The sequence below is a fragment of the Falco peregrinus genome, chromosome Z (assembly GCF_023634155.1).
Source record: "Falco peregrinus isolate bFalPer1 chromosome Z, bFalPer1.pri, whole genome shotgun sequence".
NCBI lineage: Eukaryota > Metazoa > Chordata > Aves > Falconiformes > Falconidae > Falco > Falco peregrinus.
Genome location: NC_073739.1, coordinates 71,426,875 through 71,446,105, shown reverse-complemented (window position 1 = coordinate 71,446,105; position 19,231 = coordinate 71,426,875). Strand labels below are relative to the sequence as shown.

Here is a 19,231-nt window from a genome sequence, read left to right as displayed (position 1 = left end):
TATTGGTAAGTTGTTCCCTGGCTGCTCATGTGGCTTTGGCAGCAACAAATGTATACCTTCTCCACATCATCTTAATAGACTATATGCAACACCCAGATCACATTACCCTCTCAATAAATCAAAAAATCACTCGAGAAATGGAAGAAACTCTGTAATAAATTAGCCAGTGAGTGGAAAATCAAGGACCATTTCTGACAGTAAGAACACCAGTACTTGTGGGAAGACAAAATACAACATATTAAAGGAAAAAAACCCAACAACTAACAACTTGTCCAAAACCATTAAATGCTTGCTACTTACTGGGAGAAACAGGAGAACCCAAAACAGGTCCAATGTTGCTTGGAAGAGGCAGAGCAGACGGAAATCTCATTTGTGCTTCTCCACCATACCTAAAATTTACAAAGACAAAAAGACACTTCATAGATAGTCCATTTAATTTTCATGTCTTTTGGAATTAACAGCAATTTCAGGGTTCTTTTAAAATGGTGAATAAAAACCCTCACATAACTTGTCAGAAATACTTGTGACTGATCAGCATTTTTCACAGAAGGGAAGAAAACTAATGGAATACGTGTCATATGAAAAGCATAAACATATGTAATTGTAAAGATAAGTTAGATGAACAAGTATTTTTTTTTTTGGTGTTTTGAGCTCTACAGTGATATGATGTGATCAGGCTTTAAGGAGAAATTTACGAAATCTCAAAATCAGGTTTACACTTTAGTGTCTTTTTTAAGGTTTGCTTCTATAGGAAAGTGGAAAGAAGGACACAGCTGAGATGACCCACACTTGTTCTTCTATTGTCCACAAGTAATTTCTCTCCATCTCTCGTTTGTAGTGCTACATGAGCACATTGCTACATCTTCCCTTGCAAACACCCTTCCCTCAAGAGTTATCCACCAGAGTTGTCATCCACATTTTCTCTGATCTTGTAATGCAGTTGTTTAACAAAGAGTTAACTACTCACAGCCTTCTGAGAATAGCTGACTGGATCTAACACCTGCACTAGTTTTGGAAACTGACAAGCAAGCTTTCAGGAACGTAACACTTGAACTCTAATGCAAACATAAAAATCTGCCCATTCTAGCATCACTCACAACAGCTGTATCTTACCAAAACCCTTTTTTCCTCCAGGCTGCATGCCCTGTGAGGACAGCCAAGAGACCCACAATAAACCAATTTGTTTTAGGCAGCTGATTAAAATATACATATATGCACCATACCAAAGATATGTAGTACTTAAAATACACAGATGACAAATTAATCCTCCAGCAGAGCAGAAGCCCGTACTTCCTCACTCAATTTGTAGTGGAATAAATTACAACAACAACCACCACCCAACGCCCCCCCAAAAAGACAAAACCAAACCAAACAATCAACATCTGTGACTAAAAGCCATCAGCTAAACAGCATAAACCCATTTGAATATCAATTTCCTTGGCACAATGGTGAACAGTATAAATAACTGCAATATGTTCAGAAAAAAAAACTCGAAACAAAACAAAAATAAACCCAAAATGCCCACAAAAGTTAAAAAGATTGTGTATTCTTTTTCCAGCTGTCTGAGCTAGTATAAAGATATTACTACACACCACACTTTAATGAGCTGGGATACTGTGAAATACAGATAAGTGCATTTCAAGCAGATTAAACTACATTTTCAATAGCCTCCTTTACATGTAAAGTACAAATATCCAAGAGGGGAACTATCAACCAGCACAGGAAGCTTCCTTTGTTGATTAGCCCTAAATTAATGCAAAAGCATATTCTACCAGGTTTAACAGCCTATGCTCATTTTAAAACAATGCTCACTCAGGAAGTAGGTTGAAAAGCCTCTAAAATTATTTATTGGCTGTAGTGATCCTGAACATAATATTCAGAACAACTTACAGATTTGAAACATACCTGAAGAACGCTCGAGTAGCCCAGGCAGATACTTCTCTATCACATGCAGCATTAGAACAGGCCAAGATAAGGCAAGTGGCACAGGCCTGATCCTCCTAGAGCATATTTTGTGATTAGTGTGGCAGCTTACATCAAATCGGTAAGAAAAATATAGAAGTTATAATGCTCAGTAACAAAACAGTAAGTACTTTCTGCACCATTTCGTTCAGAATGCAAGGAAATTGGCTTTTCCCAATTATAGACAGGAAGTGAATCACAGTGAGGTATCCCACGATAGCAGGCAAGCCTGTTATATACAGTTTTTGTAAACTCAATGCAATTACTGGTAGGAAGAAAATCTCCATGTCTGTCAGCTAAGTATGACTAAGATTCATACAATTTCTACAGAAACATAAAGATTGAAGAAAAATAATAATCATGTTTTGCATATTCTAATGGCATGTTAAAATACCAATATGTCCTATCAAAGCCCAAGAGAACAGATTACAGTGAACATTCACTACAGCTACTAATCAGTAGTCAAATTAAAATGGCAATCTACAATAGCTTCCTTCCTGCTTGTTTGTTATTTACCTTAAACAAAAAAATTGACCAATTACAGACATTTTTACTGGCATTCAAAAAGTAAAATCCTCTTGTAGTGGCAAGTATTTTTTAAGAAATTTCTTTCCCTGCTCTATATGAACTCCTTTTCTAAACCAAGAACTTCATTATACTTCTACATACAAGCATAAGAATTTCAGGATAAGTGAATTAAACTTCAGTTTTTAGATATCATAATGTAAGAAATTATTTCTTATACAATCTTGTTTTATGTCAATAATACAGGAGGAACAGCTAACACTTAACTACGGGTTTACAGCAACAACAAAAAGATGCTAAAGAAAGCAATTAGATTTACATAAATATTGTAAATCTTCAGTTTTTCACAACCTGTGAAAAGTTCTTACCTGATGCAACTTGAAAAATCTTTCAATCTCTTCTCCATCTCCACCTACATTGCTAACAAGCAGATGCCGCAGCTGATCAACAGGTCTGAGTTTATGAAACATAAAGCTCCCCTAAAAGTAATTCAAAGTAAATTAGAATAAAAGTGTCTTTACTTTGGCCATCACAACACCCCCTCCCCACAATGCTTATCTTTAGCATTCTAAATTTTTCTCCATGGCACTACTGGATCAAAGTACAATGTGAATGGTACATAAAGGCCACTTCCCATTCACATGGAGAAAATACTCTAGAAAGCCTAGGAAAGGCAGGAAAAATACTGCAGTGGCTATAAACTCTCCATAAACTAAGTTAATTTTGCTGTTCTCAGCCTAACACGGAAAATACAATACCAACATATAGCAAGTATATAAAAAATAGAATTATTTATTTATCTTACAAATCCTCAAAACTGCCTGGAAAAAAAAATTTCAGAATCAAGGGCATGGTAAGACTTTACACTCTATCGTCTAGCCTGCATCCATACTAACTAATGGAGAGGGTCCGATTAGTGCCTTTACCAAAACAGCTGCCATTAAACAAATGCAGGCTGAATCTAGAGGTTGCAAAACATTAATGATTAAATTAGTTTTTTAATTGGCTATTGGTTAAGGTATTAAGTGCCCTAAAATATTGCTAAATGTAATCCAAAAAGAAATAGGGAAGTTAATATCTTTCTTCTTTTTGTGGATTTTGTTTATTAAAAACCTTTCAAAAAACTGTTTTGGGATGACAAAGAAGAAATTATTTATTCAAATTTCAATTGCCAACAGTATTTATAGAATAATCAGGGTTGGAAGGGACCTCTGGAGATCATCTAGTCCAATCCCCAGCTAAAGCAGGTTCACCTAGAGCAGGCCGTACAGAGTCACAACCAGGCGGGTTTTGAAAGTCTCCAGAGAGGTGGACTCCATGACCTCTCTGGGCAGCCTGTTCCAATGCCCTTACAACCTCAAGGTAAAGAAGTTCTTCCTCTTCTTACTCACACTGTATTTTCTGGGCAGCCAATGTCTGTTTCATATAATCATGAGTATAACCAAGGTTAAAAGAACTTCTCACATCATTTGTCTCTACAAGGGTCTCTGAAGACCAAAAAAAACTATTAATACACTGTACAAGACAAGCTGGCCCAATAGCTTTGAGTAAATTTAAAATACCTACATATGGTTTCAGCAATCATATTCATTATTCCTTTTTATGTTCACAATATAATCCTTAAAACATATCCAAAACGAATAAACATTTACAGGTTTAGATCAGTCTTCCAACTCTTCTGATTTCCTATATTAAGAGAAGCAATACTCACCTGGGCTGAAAGCAGAACAAACTTCTTAGGTGGCAGCATGTGTTGCTGCACAACAACAGGTGAATCAGTTACTGGAATAGTATCTTTGTTTAACGGTGTTACTATCTTCTGAACTTTAAATTCATCAATAGCAGAAAGAGCCCAGGAATGTCCATCAACACGGGTGGTCATCTGAGCAACAGGACAGATATTATCCAAAGTTTCATTACAGACATGGATTTTGTACATCCATGGTGATATTATACTATTCACCATTTCAAATTACACAGAATAGAATCTATTCTTGACACCAGAAAACTCAATAAGCAAGCTCTTGTCTTGTCTAACAGAAGGTTACCACCAAATTTAGTTGTATATATACCACTGCTTTTGGGAGATGGGATAACATATAGCTTCTGTTGGGGGACAGGGATAGTGTTTTGTATTTAAATGTAAAACAACTTGCTAAGTGGGATCCTTTAATGCTGCTACAATATAAACAACAATCTGCTATCCATATCAGAACTAAGTACCAAAGCAGCTGTCAAGAATTTAAATTATTTCTTAAAGAACCAAAAAAACGCTGCAACTGAATCATAAAGGTTTACAAGACTTCCACAGCTGGCAGCAGTACTTCAAATATAACTCAAGAAGAAACAAATGATAGTGAAGACATTCCAGAAAACTATGTATATATGCTAACAAGGAAGAACTGCTGCTCAAGAAAGTTGCAGTTTTGTTTGGGAAACCTAGCTTCCTATTACTGTCAAATGCCTTGGAAAAAAAAAAGAGGTTAGCACTTGGATACTTATGTGTAAATTTTTGCACTTAAGGGAAAGGATGTGGAATAATTATAAAGCTCCTTTGTGGGTTATTAAAACAGCAAATAAATCAAAACCTGACTTGGAAACTTATAACTTAAATAGCCTTTCCATTCACTCCAACTCTACCACTGCTCCTCCAATAATACTACTTTTGATATAGCACTCCTCTACTTCAGTAGAATACTTCGGACTTCCTTCAGAGGTGGAATACATGAAATTGTCTCCCCGAACTGACACATAAGGCAACTCCAAACCCCTCTTAAAAACTCACTTAGAAACAATTAGGAAAAAGAAAATGAGAAAAAGTGAAATAATGAAGAGATTATATTCATGCCTGAAATTTAATGAAGACATGGCATATCAGTTTACAGAAACCCAGAGTCTCTAGTGCCTACATTTTAAACAATCTTTGCCAAATTTTATCCTCAGACGCCACCACTGTTGACTGTGGACCATGTCTTTCTGTGCTTGTGCACAATATGCAGAATGCTATAGACAACAGTATTTTCAAATATGTTAATTAGAAGTCAAATCCCAGAAGTCAAGGCAATTGCTTTTGATACACAGGTTGCATCAAGCTAGAAAGTATGGCTGAACAAGGAATTCCTAATAGATCAATTCACAGTCATTGACAAAACTGCCTAGTATTTTTTTTCTTTGAAGCACATTGATCAGTAGCTTTGTAAGCATTTCCAAACTCCACGTGGAAGTTTTCTGTGAACTACTCATTTCTTGCAGATAATACTACTGAAGTATCTGTTACCAGAAAGGAGGAAGTAATATCTAGATTCCATCAAAACTGTGTAAAAGTTAGCTTTAGTACCTGTGTTTCCATCATTGGCTTTTGAAAAGGGAAGGAATCGTGATTGATACACCACAGGATGTCATTATCTTCATTTTCTGAAGCTGTCATCAGCAGAACACCTAGCAAGAATAGTAATATTAAGTTTGCATTAGAAGCGATAATCATGCATTAGATACAAATTCACTAATTAATTCCTTATTTAGTAAAAATTAATCTTTCCTTATTTAGTAAAAATTAATCTTTACAGTTCAAACAGCAAATACTATTTCCTGAGTCTTTATGTCATAGGGTTCTTCAGGTTACTTCTAACGCCATTTGCCATCCACTCCAAAAAGTACAAACATAAAAAAGCCTAAAATGGAGAGAACATGCCTCAGCAATGAGATGTTTAAACAGATGATGGATGAAAAAAGATCCAGAAATTACTTCAAGGACAAAAATCAGTATGCATGACTAAAAGGGTCAGCAACACAGAGATATTTGCCCCTGTATTTCTGCAGCACTTTTAAAAATTAATCTTACAGTCAGAAGTGGCATAAAGCTGGAACCATCTGGCAGCTGTTTGGTATCTTACATGTTATCAGTAGGCAAATAAAAGTTAAAAAACCCCAGTCAGTCCACACTAAACTGAGAAGCACTAAATATTTAATAACCCTGTTATATCCCCTGCTTTCAAGAACTAAGCCCACATGACTAGAGCCATGTAGGTGAATTTGAACACATTACATCTATTTCATGGGGAGATCTGAAGAAAAAGGTTGATCAACACATGAACAGAGGTGTCTGCCTGAACACTACACCTTGCAGAACAACTGATTTCTGAAAAATATCACAACTTTCCACTTCCAAAACCTTTCCCATTAAGATACAGAAGCCATGCTTAGTTCTCAGTTATTCCCACCGCTTCAATGTAAAAACAACGTGATGGTGACTGTCACAAAGAGAAAAGAAAAAAATCAGTCTCATCTGAGCGATGTTCTGCTGCTTACCTTTACTATAAAGAGCTCTATGAACCTTTGCAGGCTTCTCCACATTAGAAAAAGCTGAAAATCCAGGTGGCAAACGGACATGAACCAAGGTTAACATGGAGGGACGAGCTGCTGGGTGCTTAAATTGCGAAGTACTGAAATATAGTCGGACACCTGCACAAAAGATAAAAAAGGCCAAATTTTGCTAAACACTGCAGATGCCATTTATCAGTTTAAATGCCTGGGGAATTAGCACTGCTTTCTTACCTGCATGTGTGATGGCTAGTAGTTGACAGTCTATAGATTCAGAATTTTCAATCACTGCTATCTGAACAATAGGCTTAAACACAGAACGATCTATTGTTCTAAAAAAACAAAACAAAAAACCACACACACTCTCAACCCAAGGAAATGAGCAAACAAACAACAATCTTCAAAAACATAACGTGAAAATACTGGTCTTAAAGGAAGCCCCTTACATTATTATTGTTATAAATATACCTGGCAATGCTCCCAGCAGCAGAAACTATAGCATTTTGCGACAGAGAAGTAACTCTGGTCATCCCTTGTCCATCTTGTCCCAGATCATAAACCTGCAATTCAATAATACAGCTTAGTGATTTAACGTTAAATTAATTAATACAGTCTCACCTATCAAGCAGCTACTCAAAACTATTTTTATTTCAACCTCATGTTTCCAGATAATTGAGGAGAGGATCAAAAGGCTACTCTTTCCTCAGAAGAAAGTATTTAGGTCTTCAGCAAACTTTGTTACAAAAAGATGAACTGGAATAATATCCTGATATATCTATGGAGAATCCCCAAGTACTCAAAAAAACCTTAAAAAGTTATATACACATTAATAACATCGCCAATGGTCATTAGAAGAAATCACATACTTGCAGCACTCCTTTTTCTGAGCGGGTGTATAAGATATTTCGAGAGTTGTCAACGGCGATTTGAACTAACGGATCTGGGGAGGGGGCAAAAAAGGGGAGAATCAGGAAATCAACAATGGATTTTGTGAAAACAAGTTGAAAAGAGAATATTTATAAAACATTTAATTGTAAGCTAACAAAAGCTGCAGAAGTCTCATACAGTACAACTACCGGAATTGATTTAAAATGGCAATCAATTTCATACAATTATTACTTTAAAAAAAAAAAAGAAAAAAAAGCAAATCATCGTGCAATTATTCCAAATTTTTCACTAAACAGTGGAACAGTGTAAAATTGTTTACTTAAAGATTCCACTGTGTGCAGTGCTCCCACTAAGGACATACTAATTTCACACTACAGAACACTAACTTTAGTCATAAATGCCAAACTTTCCAGGCTTTTGGTATCTATATCCTGAACCAGACACACAAGCAAGTGACCTGGTTTTTATAATCATCAACCACGCCAAGTTTCACTGACAAGTAACTAAATGCTCTGAATGAAGACACTATTCACTTTGACTTCTTGGTAGTATTAATTTAAAAGTTTTCATGAAATTATTGCGTAGGTCTTTAACATCAGTACTTACCATCCTCTGAGAACGTGAACTGTAGCAATGAAGGAATAAGGAAAGACAGTGCACTCTTTGAATGATTAATTTTTCTGCAGCGCTGGCTAAACCAGCCTGCTTCAGCCTACAATATAAAAGAAATACAGCTTTGAAACAATGAAACAAAACCAAAACTAAACTAGGAGTTGTATTAAAAAAAAAACATCACTAACAGGATTTTAGGACAGGCGTAAAAACAGGACAAGCATAAAAACAAATAAAAATCGATATACATACCATGGATTTAATTGGAAAGTATGTATTAATCATTTGAAACTAACAGGTGATCATTAAAAAGGAAATTTTACATAAAAAAGGTGCAGGATGTCACAATTTTAGTTTTATTTTTGAAGTTGTCCAAATCTGCATTGCCGTTCCTCATATTATTACTGCATCTTCAAAGAAAACGCATCTACACTAACATGTCAGAGCTGTTATACAATCAAGCCATGCAACATAATTATGGCAGAAAAAAACAGAGCAATACCTGACGTGTTTTAGAACCCTCAGTCCTGAGATCCCACAACCATAAAACAATGAAAAATGCCGGTGTGTAAAACTTATAGTCACCTGATATGCTACTTCATATAAGCATCCATCTCTTCCAGCCAAAAAGATACGCCCGTTATCAGTGGATGTTATTGCCAGAACGTAAGTGTTGTCAGTAGGGAGCGAATACAGAGGATCTGGTAGCAGCTGCATTCCGCTAGACATACTGTCATTAAGTGATCCAGTACCTTGGATAAATAAATACATAAATAAATAAATAAATAGTCTTTAGTTTTTAAGTGGTTCCAATAAATAGTACAGGCACAAGCTGAGCAGCATTTCAGAAAACAGGAAAAATTACACATTTCATAGTTACTAGTCACATTCTGGAATAGCTATTCTCCAAAATAAACACACAGTAACAAATCTTCTGTTTTAAAAAAAATTAATTCTCTATATAAGTTTCTCAGCCTACATATCGCTGTCTCCTCTAAATGACAAGAGAACTAAACCACTGATTTATATTTTTCTTCTTTCACATATAGTACAGAAAGAGAGCAAAAAATTGTAATCCTCTCACTTTCTCCAAACAATTCTGTATTTTCTCTGTTAATATGTATGACATGAAAAAATGGTATCAGGTTCTCAATTTCTGTGGTTGTAATACAAATGCCCATCAGGTTAATGAACTGTATGCGCCACTTCCAAGATTCATGTCCATCTCTTCTCTCCCTCTCCAACATCCAGTTTAATTAACAGGAACACCTATTTCAAAAGGTCTTTTTATGTTAAACAGATGAGTAACACAACTCAATGCTCCTATGGGAGTCCCAGATATAGCAAATAAAAACTGTTTCCCTGTCTGTAATGATTTCAAAATTAGCAAAGTGCTTAGCACACGGTCTTGATTTATTTTTTTTTTTTATATAATTTTTAATGGCTACAAATAAAACAGCTACATGTATTTGTTACTGCACAACTGAGAATCAGGCGAGAAGAATTACCTGTTTGCATATTAGAACAACTGAGCCCTAAAATCACAATATCCACCGGGGTAGCCATAACAAGTAAGTGCCGTACATGAGGCTGGAAGATACCTAAATAAAGGGAGAATATATAAAAATTTAGTTTGCAGCCAGCCTCTCAGATCAAAATGATGTATCCAATGCATCCACTGAAAAAACACATTGACTGATTAGATTAAATAGCCATATTTAAGACCTAACGATTTGTGAAACTCTAGAATTAGAAAGGACTATCAGTCACCAATTCAGCTTCTGGTTCGTGAAATACAGTATGTTTAAAATGACATTTTTCTTATAAATGTGGTTCTCTTAAATTCAACCCTATTTAAGCCTATTCAACACTGACTTCAATGTTATCTAAGCAGCAGCTACCAGAAGAACTGGGAAAGCTAGAAACCAGGACCTCGTGGAAATTATAACTTGAACGCATAAATTTATAATCAGTACAGATGTTAAGAGTACGATATGGCAAAAAAATGCAAGTTTATCAGTGTAAATTACTATTAAACCATACTGGGGGTTTTTTGGCTTGAAATTAATTTTACAGTGTTTCTGAAAACGAAACAAACAATGTATCTTGTGTATACATATGTAGACACAAACCACAAATTTTCACATATGCATATATAAAAAAACATATATAGAAGGTTCAGTAACTGCCTCATTTTAGACACTTTCATATTCCTTACCTTCCTTTGGCTTTACAAGGCCCACTGCAAGAATAGTTTCACTAAGGCCATCAAAATAAGCTAGATCTCCCCTGTGAACAAACAAAAACCAAACCAAAACCTGCATAAAACTTGTCATGTAATATCACGTAACAACAAAGTAAAAATCAGATTCTGTATATTTAAAAATTATTAATGCTTATTTTAACACTCTGAAGCCATCTACATCTTTTGCTTTGGGTGAAAGCAGGTCCAGCAGAAAGGAATGACAGAGAAGTTTCAAGGCAAAACTATACAGGCAATCATTTGAGCTGTTTGGAGCTGCTGTAGCCGAGTTTCAAACCTGAAACCCAGGTGAAGTATTTTGTATTTCTGTATTTTGTTTATTCATAAAGTCTGCTCTGAATTACACAATGCAGCATCTGCAATGCTGATTAACATCAAGAGGGAGGATATCACATGATTATTTTTTCCCATTAAAACAATCTAAAGCAAGAATTCCCAACCACCTCCACAGCACCTTACGATTAACATCATGCAGTTGTTTTATTTGGGAATGTATTTAATGCACACACAATGTAAGTGTATGGGTAGGAGCTATGTAAGCCACATCTGAACTTTAATCTTTTTAGGAAATGCAACAATATGTATAAAGCAATTCTTACTATATAGGCAAATAAAGAAGCAAACCTGCAAATTATAAATGTGTCACCGCTATTTGAAAATAAGTAAGCTAGGCAGGAAAGCTTAAACCACAACACTTCAAAGTACTAATGTTGTATTACTTAGCATTGCGGGAATGAGCAACCACTGTACATGCATCAGCATACCTACTAACTCTTAAAATAATCCTTAAATACTTACCATTCAAAAATTTTAGTAAAAGCTAAAATGAATCAAAAGTTAAAACCAAATAGCACACCTCTGTGCTACCAGTAAACAAACTCCCAGTACTGCAATCACTTAATTATGATATAGTACCAATAAATATTGTCAGGAACATGTTCTCTACATACCCATCTTCATAGTTCCACATAAAAATGTCACTGTCGATGGTCAGCCAAGCTCTGCTGATTTCTGGAAATACTCCCATCATACAATTGCACTGCATATCTGAAGCACTGCTGATGTAAGGACTAAATGCATTTCAGCTAGCAAAGGCAACATACCCTTTGGAGCATTTAAAAAAAACCACAACAATATTGCTTTATATACAATAGTACACAAACTTTTAAAGTTCTTCATACAGAAACTACTTCCACCAGCAACTCTACACAAATGGACCTTTTTACTACCTGAAGTGTTATGAAGTGAACGGAAGTACTGGGACTCTGACAGAAAGATCAGGGAAGAAGATTATAGAAGAAAGAAGTTAATTTCTAATACTATTACTTGCATAACCTAACATAATTTTTCATAAGGATACGTCCAAACTGCTCCACTAGCTCTGGGGGAAGTGGGACTCTGCGGACTGAGCTGATTTCTGGAAGATTAGGTATTGACAGTAAACCTGGTCCTTGCAAAGGATAATCCATATCTGACATACCAGAAACAGTAGGACTACCTGCAGGCAAAAACAAGAAAGATTAGACTTCTTACAACAATGAGAAGGGTATAAAAAAGGTTTATATTGTCTTTCTCTATCTTTACCTGACTGTTTCCTAATCTGTTAAATCTAAATCAGAATAACTGCATTTCCCATTTTACTTTAGATGAATAATACAGGCCTTCAGACTAACAAAGTTTTGGAACTGCAGAGACTCTATAAGCATATAGCTACCACTACTCACAAGATGTGTGAACTAAGGTTTCTGTAGGAACAGGACCAGTCTCAAACCAGGCATGAGCAAACAGATATGCAAACAAACTCTTAGAGTAACTCATCTGGACCCCAGCCTACTCTACACCTCATTTTTTCTGTGATACTTTCCAGCCCTATTTTTCTGACCAGATGTTAAATATACCACATAAACAAGCCAGGAGCATATTCCTTCACATAGTGTCAGGATTTAACCCCAGCTGATAACTAAGGACCACACAGCCGCTCACTCACCACCACCCCAGACCCAGAGGGACAGGAAGGAAGGTAAAACTCAAGGGCTGAGATAAGAACAAATGAATAACTGAAATAAAAGAATAACAACAACAACTACTACAGTTCTAATGAAAAGGAGGGAGAAGGGGAGAGGAACAAAATCCAAAGGAAAGGGAGAAAAAGAAGTAAGTGATGCACAATACAACTGCTCACCATCCGCTCACAGATGCCCAGCCAGTCCCTAAGACAACGATGAGCAAGCTGCGGCCAGCTCTCCCCTGTTTATATACTCAGTATGACACTCTATGGTATGGAATAACCATCTGGCTACTTTAGGTCAGCTGCCCTGGCTGTGTCCCCTCCCAATTTACTTATCTCCTCAAACCCTCTTGCTGACAGAGCCTGAGAAACTTCAGCAAAAACTAAAACCATCGGTGTATTATCAATGTTGTTCCCACACCAAATCCAAACAACAGAACTGACCCATCTACTAAGAAAATTTACTCTATCCCAGCTGAAACCAGGACACTTAGAAAAGCTGATCTTTACTGCCAGTACCAAGTTAAAATATCCATATAGAACCATTCTTTTATGCAAGGTATGAGGCTGCTAGGGCAGTAACACCTTGGCCATGCACATAGTAGAATAACAGAAAACAAGATAGTCTTTACTTCAATCCTGACATGCCCTGGGTATATATTAACTCGGTCACCTACAGCTCCAGAGTGCCTTCTCACAGACCACTTTGCCAGATAATTGGCACTAATGCAGTAGGAAATGCTGTCTTGATGTTTTAAGGAGAAAAAAAACAAATGTTTGAGAACAGGTATACCTTACATCTTAACTATATCTGAAATACATGACATACAGCTATGCATAAATGAAAGCCACTCCAACAGATTCTCAGGCTGCTTATAAGTTAGGGATGGTACTGGGCACTTAAGTGACCCTAAGAGCATTTCTGCAAGAGACTTCCTAACAGAAAACGACCCATTTTTTTCACTTTTTGGAAGGAGATGGACCAGTTAATCCAGCAGTGCTCCCTCTATTGCCAGAAAAATGATTTACTATGAAAAAAACGAGGGAAAAACCAAAGTGTAAATATCTATATTGAAAAAACAATAAAGAATTTGAAAAACAGAGGACATGAGTTAAATCCCTACAGTTAATGAAGCATGGCCTTGGGAGAAGGAATAGATACCATAAACATGTCAAGCTCTGGCACAACATAAGCTCCAGGAGAACCAAACGGTTAATGAGACTAAATAGAAAATTACTGGAACTATGTGTGAACTATCCTAACTAAAATTCTAATTAGCATATTAAAAGATCCACCCTCAGCAGAGAGCCTCCAACTAACAACACACCCCCCCCCCCCCCCCCCCAGAACAATCGCGGTGAAAAAAAACCACACACTGTCTTTAAATGGAGACTAATGAGAACCAGTGAGAATTCAGTATGACTAAACTAGTTGTAAACAACTGTTCAAAGTGCATAAAAAGTTTTAGCACGTGTTAAGAGGTGTGCTGGCTTTGTGGATTTACCACCTAACAGCCGTCTCTGCGCAGACACGCAATAACCAAACAGCTCGACTCTATGCGGATCGGCTCTTGCCCACCGGCTGAAGAACCCAGATTTGGGGTAACACTACACGGAGATCCCACACCCGCCGCTTTCACCCACCGCACACTGCGTGCGCTACACGCCCCCCAAGCCTGAGAAACCGTCAGTCAGCCCTGCCACCGCCCCCGCGAAGGCAAGGGCAGCAGGCGCTGTCCCCGCGGGCTTCTCGGGGCGGCAGCCAAGGGGCGGGGGTCGTGCCCAGCGGGCAGCCCGCCGAAAGGCCCCATACGCGGTGCCTGGCCGGCCCAGGCCACCCTGCAGAACGTCGCAGACACCGGGGCAACTGAAACGACAAAGGACCAGAGACAGTGAGCCACCGAGTGCTCCTCACCAGGCGCCGGCACCGCCAGCAGCTCGGACAGGTCCGGGTAGCAGCGATCGTCCTGGATCTGCCGGTCGATGATGCGGCCCGCGACCTCCAGCGCCTCCTGCGCGATGGGCGCCGCGGCGCTCATGGAGGCGGGCATGGCGAAGGCGATGGCGGCGGCGGGACCCGGGACCCGGGCCGGCGGGCGGCTCCGCGCTTAGCAACAGGGCACGAGCTCACCACCCGCCGCCTCGCCACCCGCCAAATCCCGGCAGGCTTTGCGCACGTGACGCAGTTCCGCGCCGACCACGGCGGGAAGTGGGCGGGGGCAGCCCTCGCGCCCGCTCGGCCTGTGGGAGGGGCGGGCCCCGGCGGCCGGCGGTGCCTCACCGAGGAGCCCTGAGGCGCGGTGGTCCGCCGTGCAATCCCTGTGGGCTCCGCGCGGGCCTGGCATTGTGACGGCCCACAAAGCGTGGAACACAAAGCTGCTCCCGAGGGGAGCAGCGGGAGGCAGTTCCACTCAGTGGGGTGTGGCCCTGGGCAGCTCCCTGCCTGTTCCGGTGTTCCGCGGGCACTGTGGCTCTTGGGCGGGCTCCCCCGTGACGGCCCAGTACAATGATATTTCATACTACAAGCGTGATGGGGTATTGTGGCAAGACTTGATACATCAGAGTTACTCAAGCCTACACAGATTTTGCATATACTAACATAAACCAAAACCTGAGGTGACTCCCCTTCAAAGGAACGTGGAGCTAAGGTGTGTAAGTTCTCTTTGCACTGCTCTGACCTGGTGTGTCTGGTATTTTTCTAGAATTTGGAATGACACATCAATGTGACTGTAGTAGATTGTTAATTTACCAGGCCTGGGCCTCTAAAGTGGTGTCTGCCTTGGACAGCATGGGAATTCCCAAACTGTTGTAGGAGGTCCAGGGGCTGCGTGAAATTCAGATTTCAGGGAATGGGTCTTGTTTGTAAATTCTGTTTGTGCCCTGGCTGCACTGACCTTCTGCTCCTGGATCAGTCAAGTGCCTATTCTGGAAAGCTTCATCTATTGGAGAGGCACCTGGCATAAGAGAGGAAATTTGCCCTGGCTCTGCTTTCCAAATGGGCAACATGAAGTTAAGCCCCAAACACCACAGGGTTTACATGGTAAACCAGGAAATTCTCCCTGTACCTTCTCAAGGTTTAGAAGCTGGTGTCCAGTCACCAGTGGGGTTCCCTGGGGCTCAATTTTAGGGCCGCTACTCTTGACATTTTTATGAATTATCTGGGTGAAATGGCATAGTGAAAATAGTTAATTTCAAAGGGAATAGCACAGCAAAGGTAGTTAGTTAAACTTCAGGAAGTAACCAATCTTGTTGGGGTAGGGGTGGAGGGGCATGACTTCAGGTCAGGTAACTTCCATTAAGATATAAACGATTGAGAGACCTTGCAACTGGATGTGCATCCGGGTATGAAAACATAGAAGCAAGACCAGCACAAACTGACCTATGTGATTGACACAACAAACGGTGGTAAGTACACTCGAAGGAAGACTACTGACTTCATCATGAAGACCCTCATACGCAACCCCCAAGGAGGAGAACATGTAAATGATTTCTCACTATCCTATCCCCACTTGCTCTTGGAAATCTTATGCATATGGTAATCATCATGTATAAAGTACAAAATTGTAACTGAGAAGGTGTGCAAGTTAGGAGGAGTGATCCCCCTTACACCCGGTGCCATAATAAACATACTTGCTTTATGACTCCTTGTGAGTTGCAGAATTTATTTCCGTGTGTTATGGATGCAGGAATCAAATGTGCCTTCGGTAATTTTGCTGATGATTCTAAACTGGGAGGAGCTGTGGACTCCCTGGAGGGTGTGCAGGCATTACAGATATGGATAGATCAGGGAGCTGGACATTCACCAACCGTTTAAAATTTAACAAGAGCGAGCACCAGATTCTCCAGCTGGGAGAGGGAAATCCTGGTTATGCATACAGCTTGGGGGACGAGAAGCTGGAGAGCAGACCCGTGGAAAGGGATCTGGGGTCTGGGCTGATGGCACTCTGCGCTGCACTGGTGTGGCCCCACGGCAAGCGCTGCGTGCGGTTTGGGCGCCCCGGTGTCCGAAGGACATGGAGCTGCTCGGGTGTGCCCAGAGGAGGGTGAACCGAGATGGCAAAACGCCTCCCGGGCAAAAGGCATCGGAGGAGCGGCTGAGGGCAGCCGGCTGGGTCAGCGGGGAGAAGGCTGAGGGGGGCCTCATGGCAGCTGCGCCTCCCCAGGGCCGGCGGCGGAGGGGGAGCCGGGATCCCTCTCTGGCGGCAGCGGCCGGCACCGGGGGGTTCAGACTGCACGTTAGGAAAAGGGTCTTCACTGGCAGGTGGCCGCCCGCCGGGGAAAGTGGTCGCGGCACCAGGCCTGTCAGAGCTCAAGGAGCGCCCGCGCAGCGCTCGGTCACACGGCTTAGCTTCAGGCGCTCCTGCGAGGAGCGGGGGCTTGGACTTGATGATCCCGATGGGACCCTTCCAACTGGAGATACTGCGTGACTCTGTGAAGATTTAGCCGAGGCCTTCCAGCAGCGGCGGCAGACCGCACACCGCGGCCGCGCGGAGCCTGGGGACGCGCCACGCAGCCGCAGCGGGCCGGAGGGCAGTGCTGGCGGCTGGGCCTCCCCCTGCGCCTTGGCCGCGCCCCGCCGCTTCCTGCCGGCGCCTGTTGTGGTTCCGGGGCAGCCGCAGCATGGAGCCGGCGGCGGAGGGCGGTGAGCGGCGGGGTACGGCGGACCCGTCCCAGCACCTCCCGCACCCCCGGCTGACTCCTTGGTTTTCTTTCCCCTCTCCTTGTAGATGCTGAGATGGTGGGGGGAACCGACCCGGAGCTGGCGGCCACCATGGGCTTCTCCGGCTTCGGTGCGTTGCGGCGCGGCCCGGGGGGTGCGACGCAGCCGGCTGAGCGGCGCGGGGGGCGGTTGCTGGGGGCTGGCGGCCCTCGGTGGGGAGCCCCGGGAGGGAGGCTGGCTGTTGGAGCTGGGAATGGAGCGGTTGCACCTGTCGGCCCCCTGGCCTGCAAGCGGCCGCAGTGCCTGTGGCCGGGGCGGATCTGCATTAGTCTCCTTTTTCTCCATTTTCAGGGAAGAAAGCCCGGACTTTCGATCTGGAAGCCATGTTTGAGCAAACGAGAAGAACTGCCGTGGAGAGGAGCAGGAAGGTCTTGGGTAAGAAATGCAAGCGTTGTCATCTAGGGCATTTTAAAACGTGATTTGTTTTTCTGTCTTTGGGTGACGTTTAAAGTGTCTCAGACTAGTTGTCTAGAGAACAAAAACCGAATGCAGTCCTAAACAGTTTGAGACTTGATAAATAGTAGATTATTGATTTATGTATGTTGTTTGAATGTGTAAGAGCAGTGTGCATGTGCAAGGCTTCTGTTGTGAGGCATACGGGGTCGTGGGTGAGTTTTCAGTATGATGGTTTGAGAGCGGGACGTGGAGGGAGCAGTATCTTTTGCTGCCAGTATCCAAGCAAACATTATTCCCAGATGAGGTCCTTGGGAGACACTCATGTATGTTCAGGAAATACCTTTGCCCACCCAAATATCCATGCTTTCTCTCTCCTTTTGAACAGTTTGTGAAGAATGGGTTTTGGTTTTGTTTTTTTTCATGTGGTGTCATCATGGTAGAGCAGCTTCTATTCTACTAGATTACACTTTATTTGCTCTCTAAGGTGTTGCAGTTTATGAAGTTAGTAGACTTGAAGTGCCTTAGCATGAAGAAAGGAATTCTATGTGAAAGAATGAGATAATTACAATGTTGGTTGTTTTTATTATTTTGATTCTATATAGAACCGCAAGAACAGATCTCTGTGGAGGCTCATGGACTTTGTGGACACTATGAAATTCTAATATACAAAGGATTCCAAAAGTTGATATGGAGCATTTTTTTTGTTGTCTGAATCTAAACACAGCACTATGTTTCCATGTTGGAAACCTTTACATGTTTGATACTGGTTCAGATTGAGCTGTCATTCCCTATGAGATCATTTGCTTACACCGTGTTTAGGAGGGAAATCCAGTAAGCGATTACAAAAACACTGATAGTTTTAAGTTGATACATCTTGAACTGTATCTTGAATGTGTCCCCTCCCTTGCCCCGCCCTTCCCGCTTCCCCTGTGCTCCATGCCCCTCCAGCCCCCCCAAAGTTTCTAGACTTACCCATAGAGGAAACACAACACATTTTGTTGTTTCTAAGGCTTATAGTTTTAACAAAAATGACAAAGCTTTCAACATACTTCAGCTGCTTAACTTACAAGCAAGTGTTGATGTTCATAATACAGTAATAAAAGAGGTGGATGTTTTACAGCTTTTTGTGGGGGAGTAATGTTTGTTTTCGGGCTTCTTAATACACACTGCTGACTTTCAGCTTTTTGGAGTATCTATGATAACTTTTGAAAATGTCTTTGCCACTACCCAAAGTAGATAAAAACAATGGAGATCAAAATACATTTCCCGTATCTTTCTTCAGAGGAAAATGTTTCCTAGCTTTACTGCAAAGCATGTTTTTCTTTTAGTTTAGCTAACAAACAGTGAACAAAAAAAGGAAGTAATGTCTTGTGTAGAGAGAAAGTAACTTGTCTGCTTAATTGAAGTTATTCAAGTACTTCTAGAAATACAGTAGCTGTATCTGTTAACCTGTCATAATCTCACTATTCTTATTTGAAATGGAAAGTTCTGTTTAATTTTGTTGCAGTGTTCCACAGGGATTCTTTTTCAGTAAGTG

The 19,231-nt window shown here is 40.8% G+C and overlaps 2 protein-coding genes across 3 annotated transcripts in view; one reads left to right on the top strand and one right to left on the bottom strand.

Moving 5' to 3' along the window:
• Positions 1-14,734, bottom strand: part of NUP155 (nucleoporin 155) — a 33,041-nt gene extending 18,307 nt beyond the window's left edge. For both annotated transcript variants that reach the window (XM_005230623.4, XM_013305308.3), the window contains exons 1-16: positions 14,494-14,734; positions 11,931-12,068; positions 11,521-11,617; positions 10,526-10,596; positions 9,816-9,908; positions 8,893-9,059; positions 8,302-8,407; positions 7,674-7,747; positions 7,276-7,367; positions 7,042-7,139; positions 6,796-6,948; positions 5,825-5,925; positions 4,199-4,369; positions 2,856-2,966; positions 1,906-2,000; positions 301-389 (exon numbers count right to left, since the gene is read on the bottom strand). In XM_005230623.4, the coding sequence (XP_005230680.2) occupies positions 301-389; positions 1,906-2,000; positions 2,856-2,966; positions 4,199-4,369; positions 5,825-5,925; positions 6,796-6,948; positions 7,042-7,139; positions 7,276-7,367; positions 7,674-7,747; positions 8,302-8,407; positions 8,893-9,059; positions 9,816-9,908; positions 10,526-10,596; positions 11,521-11,617; positions 11,931-12,068; positions 14,494-14,629 (1,792 nt within the window). In that variant the 5' untranslated portion in view covers positions 14,630-14,734. The remainder of the gene's footprint in view (positions 1-300; positions 390-1,905; positions 2,001-2,855; positions 2,967-4,198; positions 4,370-5,824; positions 5,926-6,795; positions 6,949-7,041; positions 7,140-7,275; positions 7,368-7,673; positions 7,748-8,301; positions 8,408-8,892; positions 9,060-9,815; positions 9,909-10,525; positions 10,597-11,520; positions 11,618-11,930; positions 12,069-14,493) is intronic.
• A 2,443-nt stretch (positions 14,735-17,177) lies between these two features.
• The window catches only part of WDR70 (WD repeat domain 70), a 136,267-nt gene continuing 134,213 nt past the window's right edge, over positions 17,178-19,231 (top strand). The window contains exons 1-3 of the mRNA XM_055790511.1: positions 17,178-17,220; positions 17,306-17,368; positions 17,590-17,673. Of these exons, the coding sequence (XP_055646486.1) occupies positions 17,199-17,220; positions 17,306-17,368; positions 17,590-17,673 (169 nt within the window). The 5' untranslated portion in view covers positions 17,178-17,198. The remainder of the gene's footprint in view (positions 17,221-17,305; positions 17,369-17,589; positions 17,674-19,231) is intronic.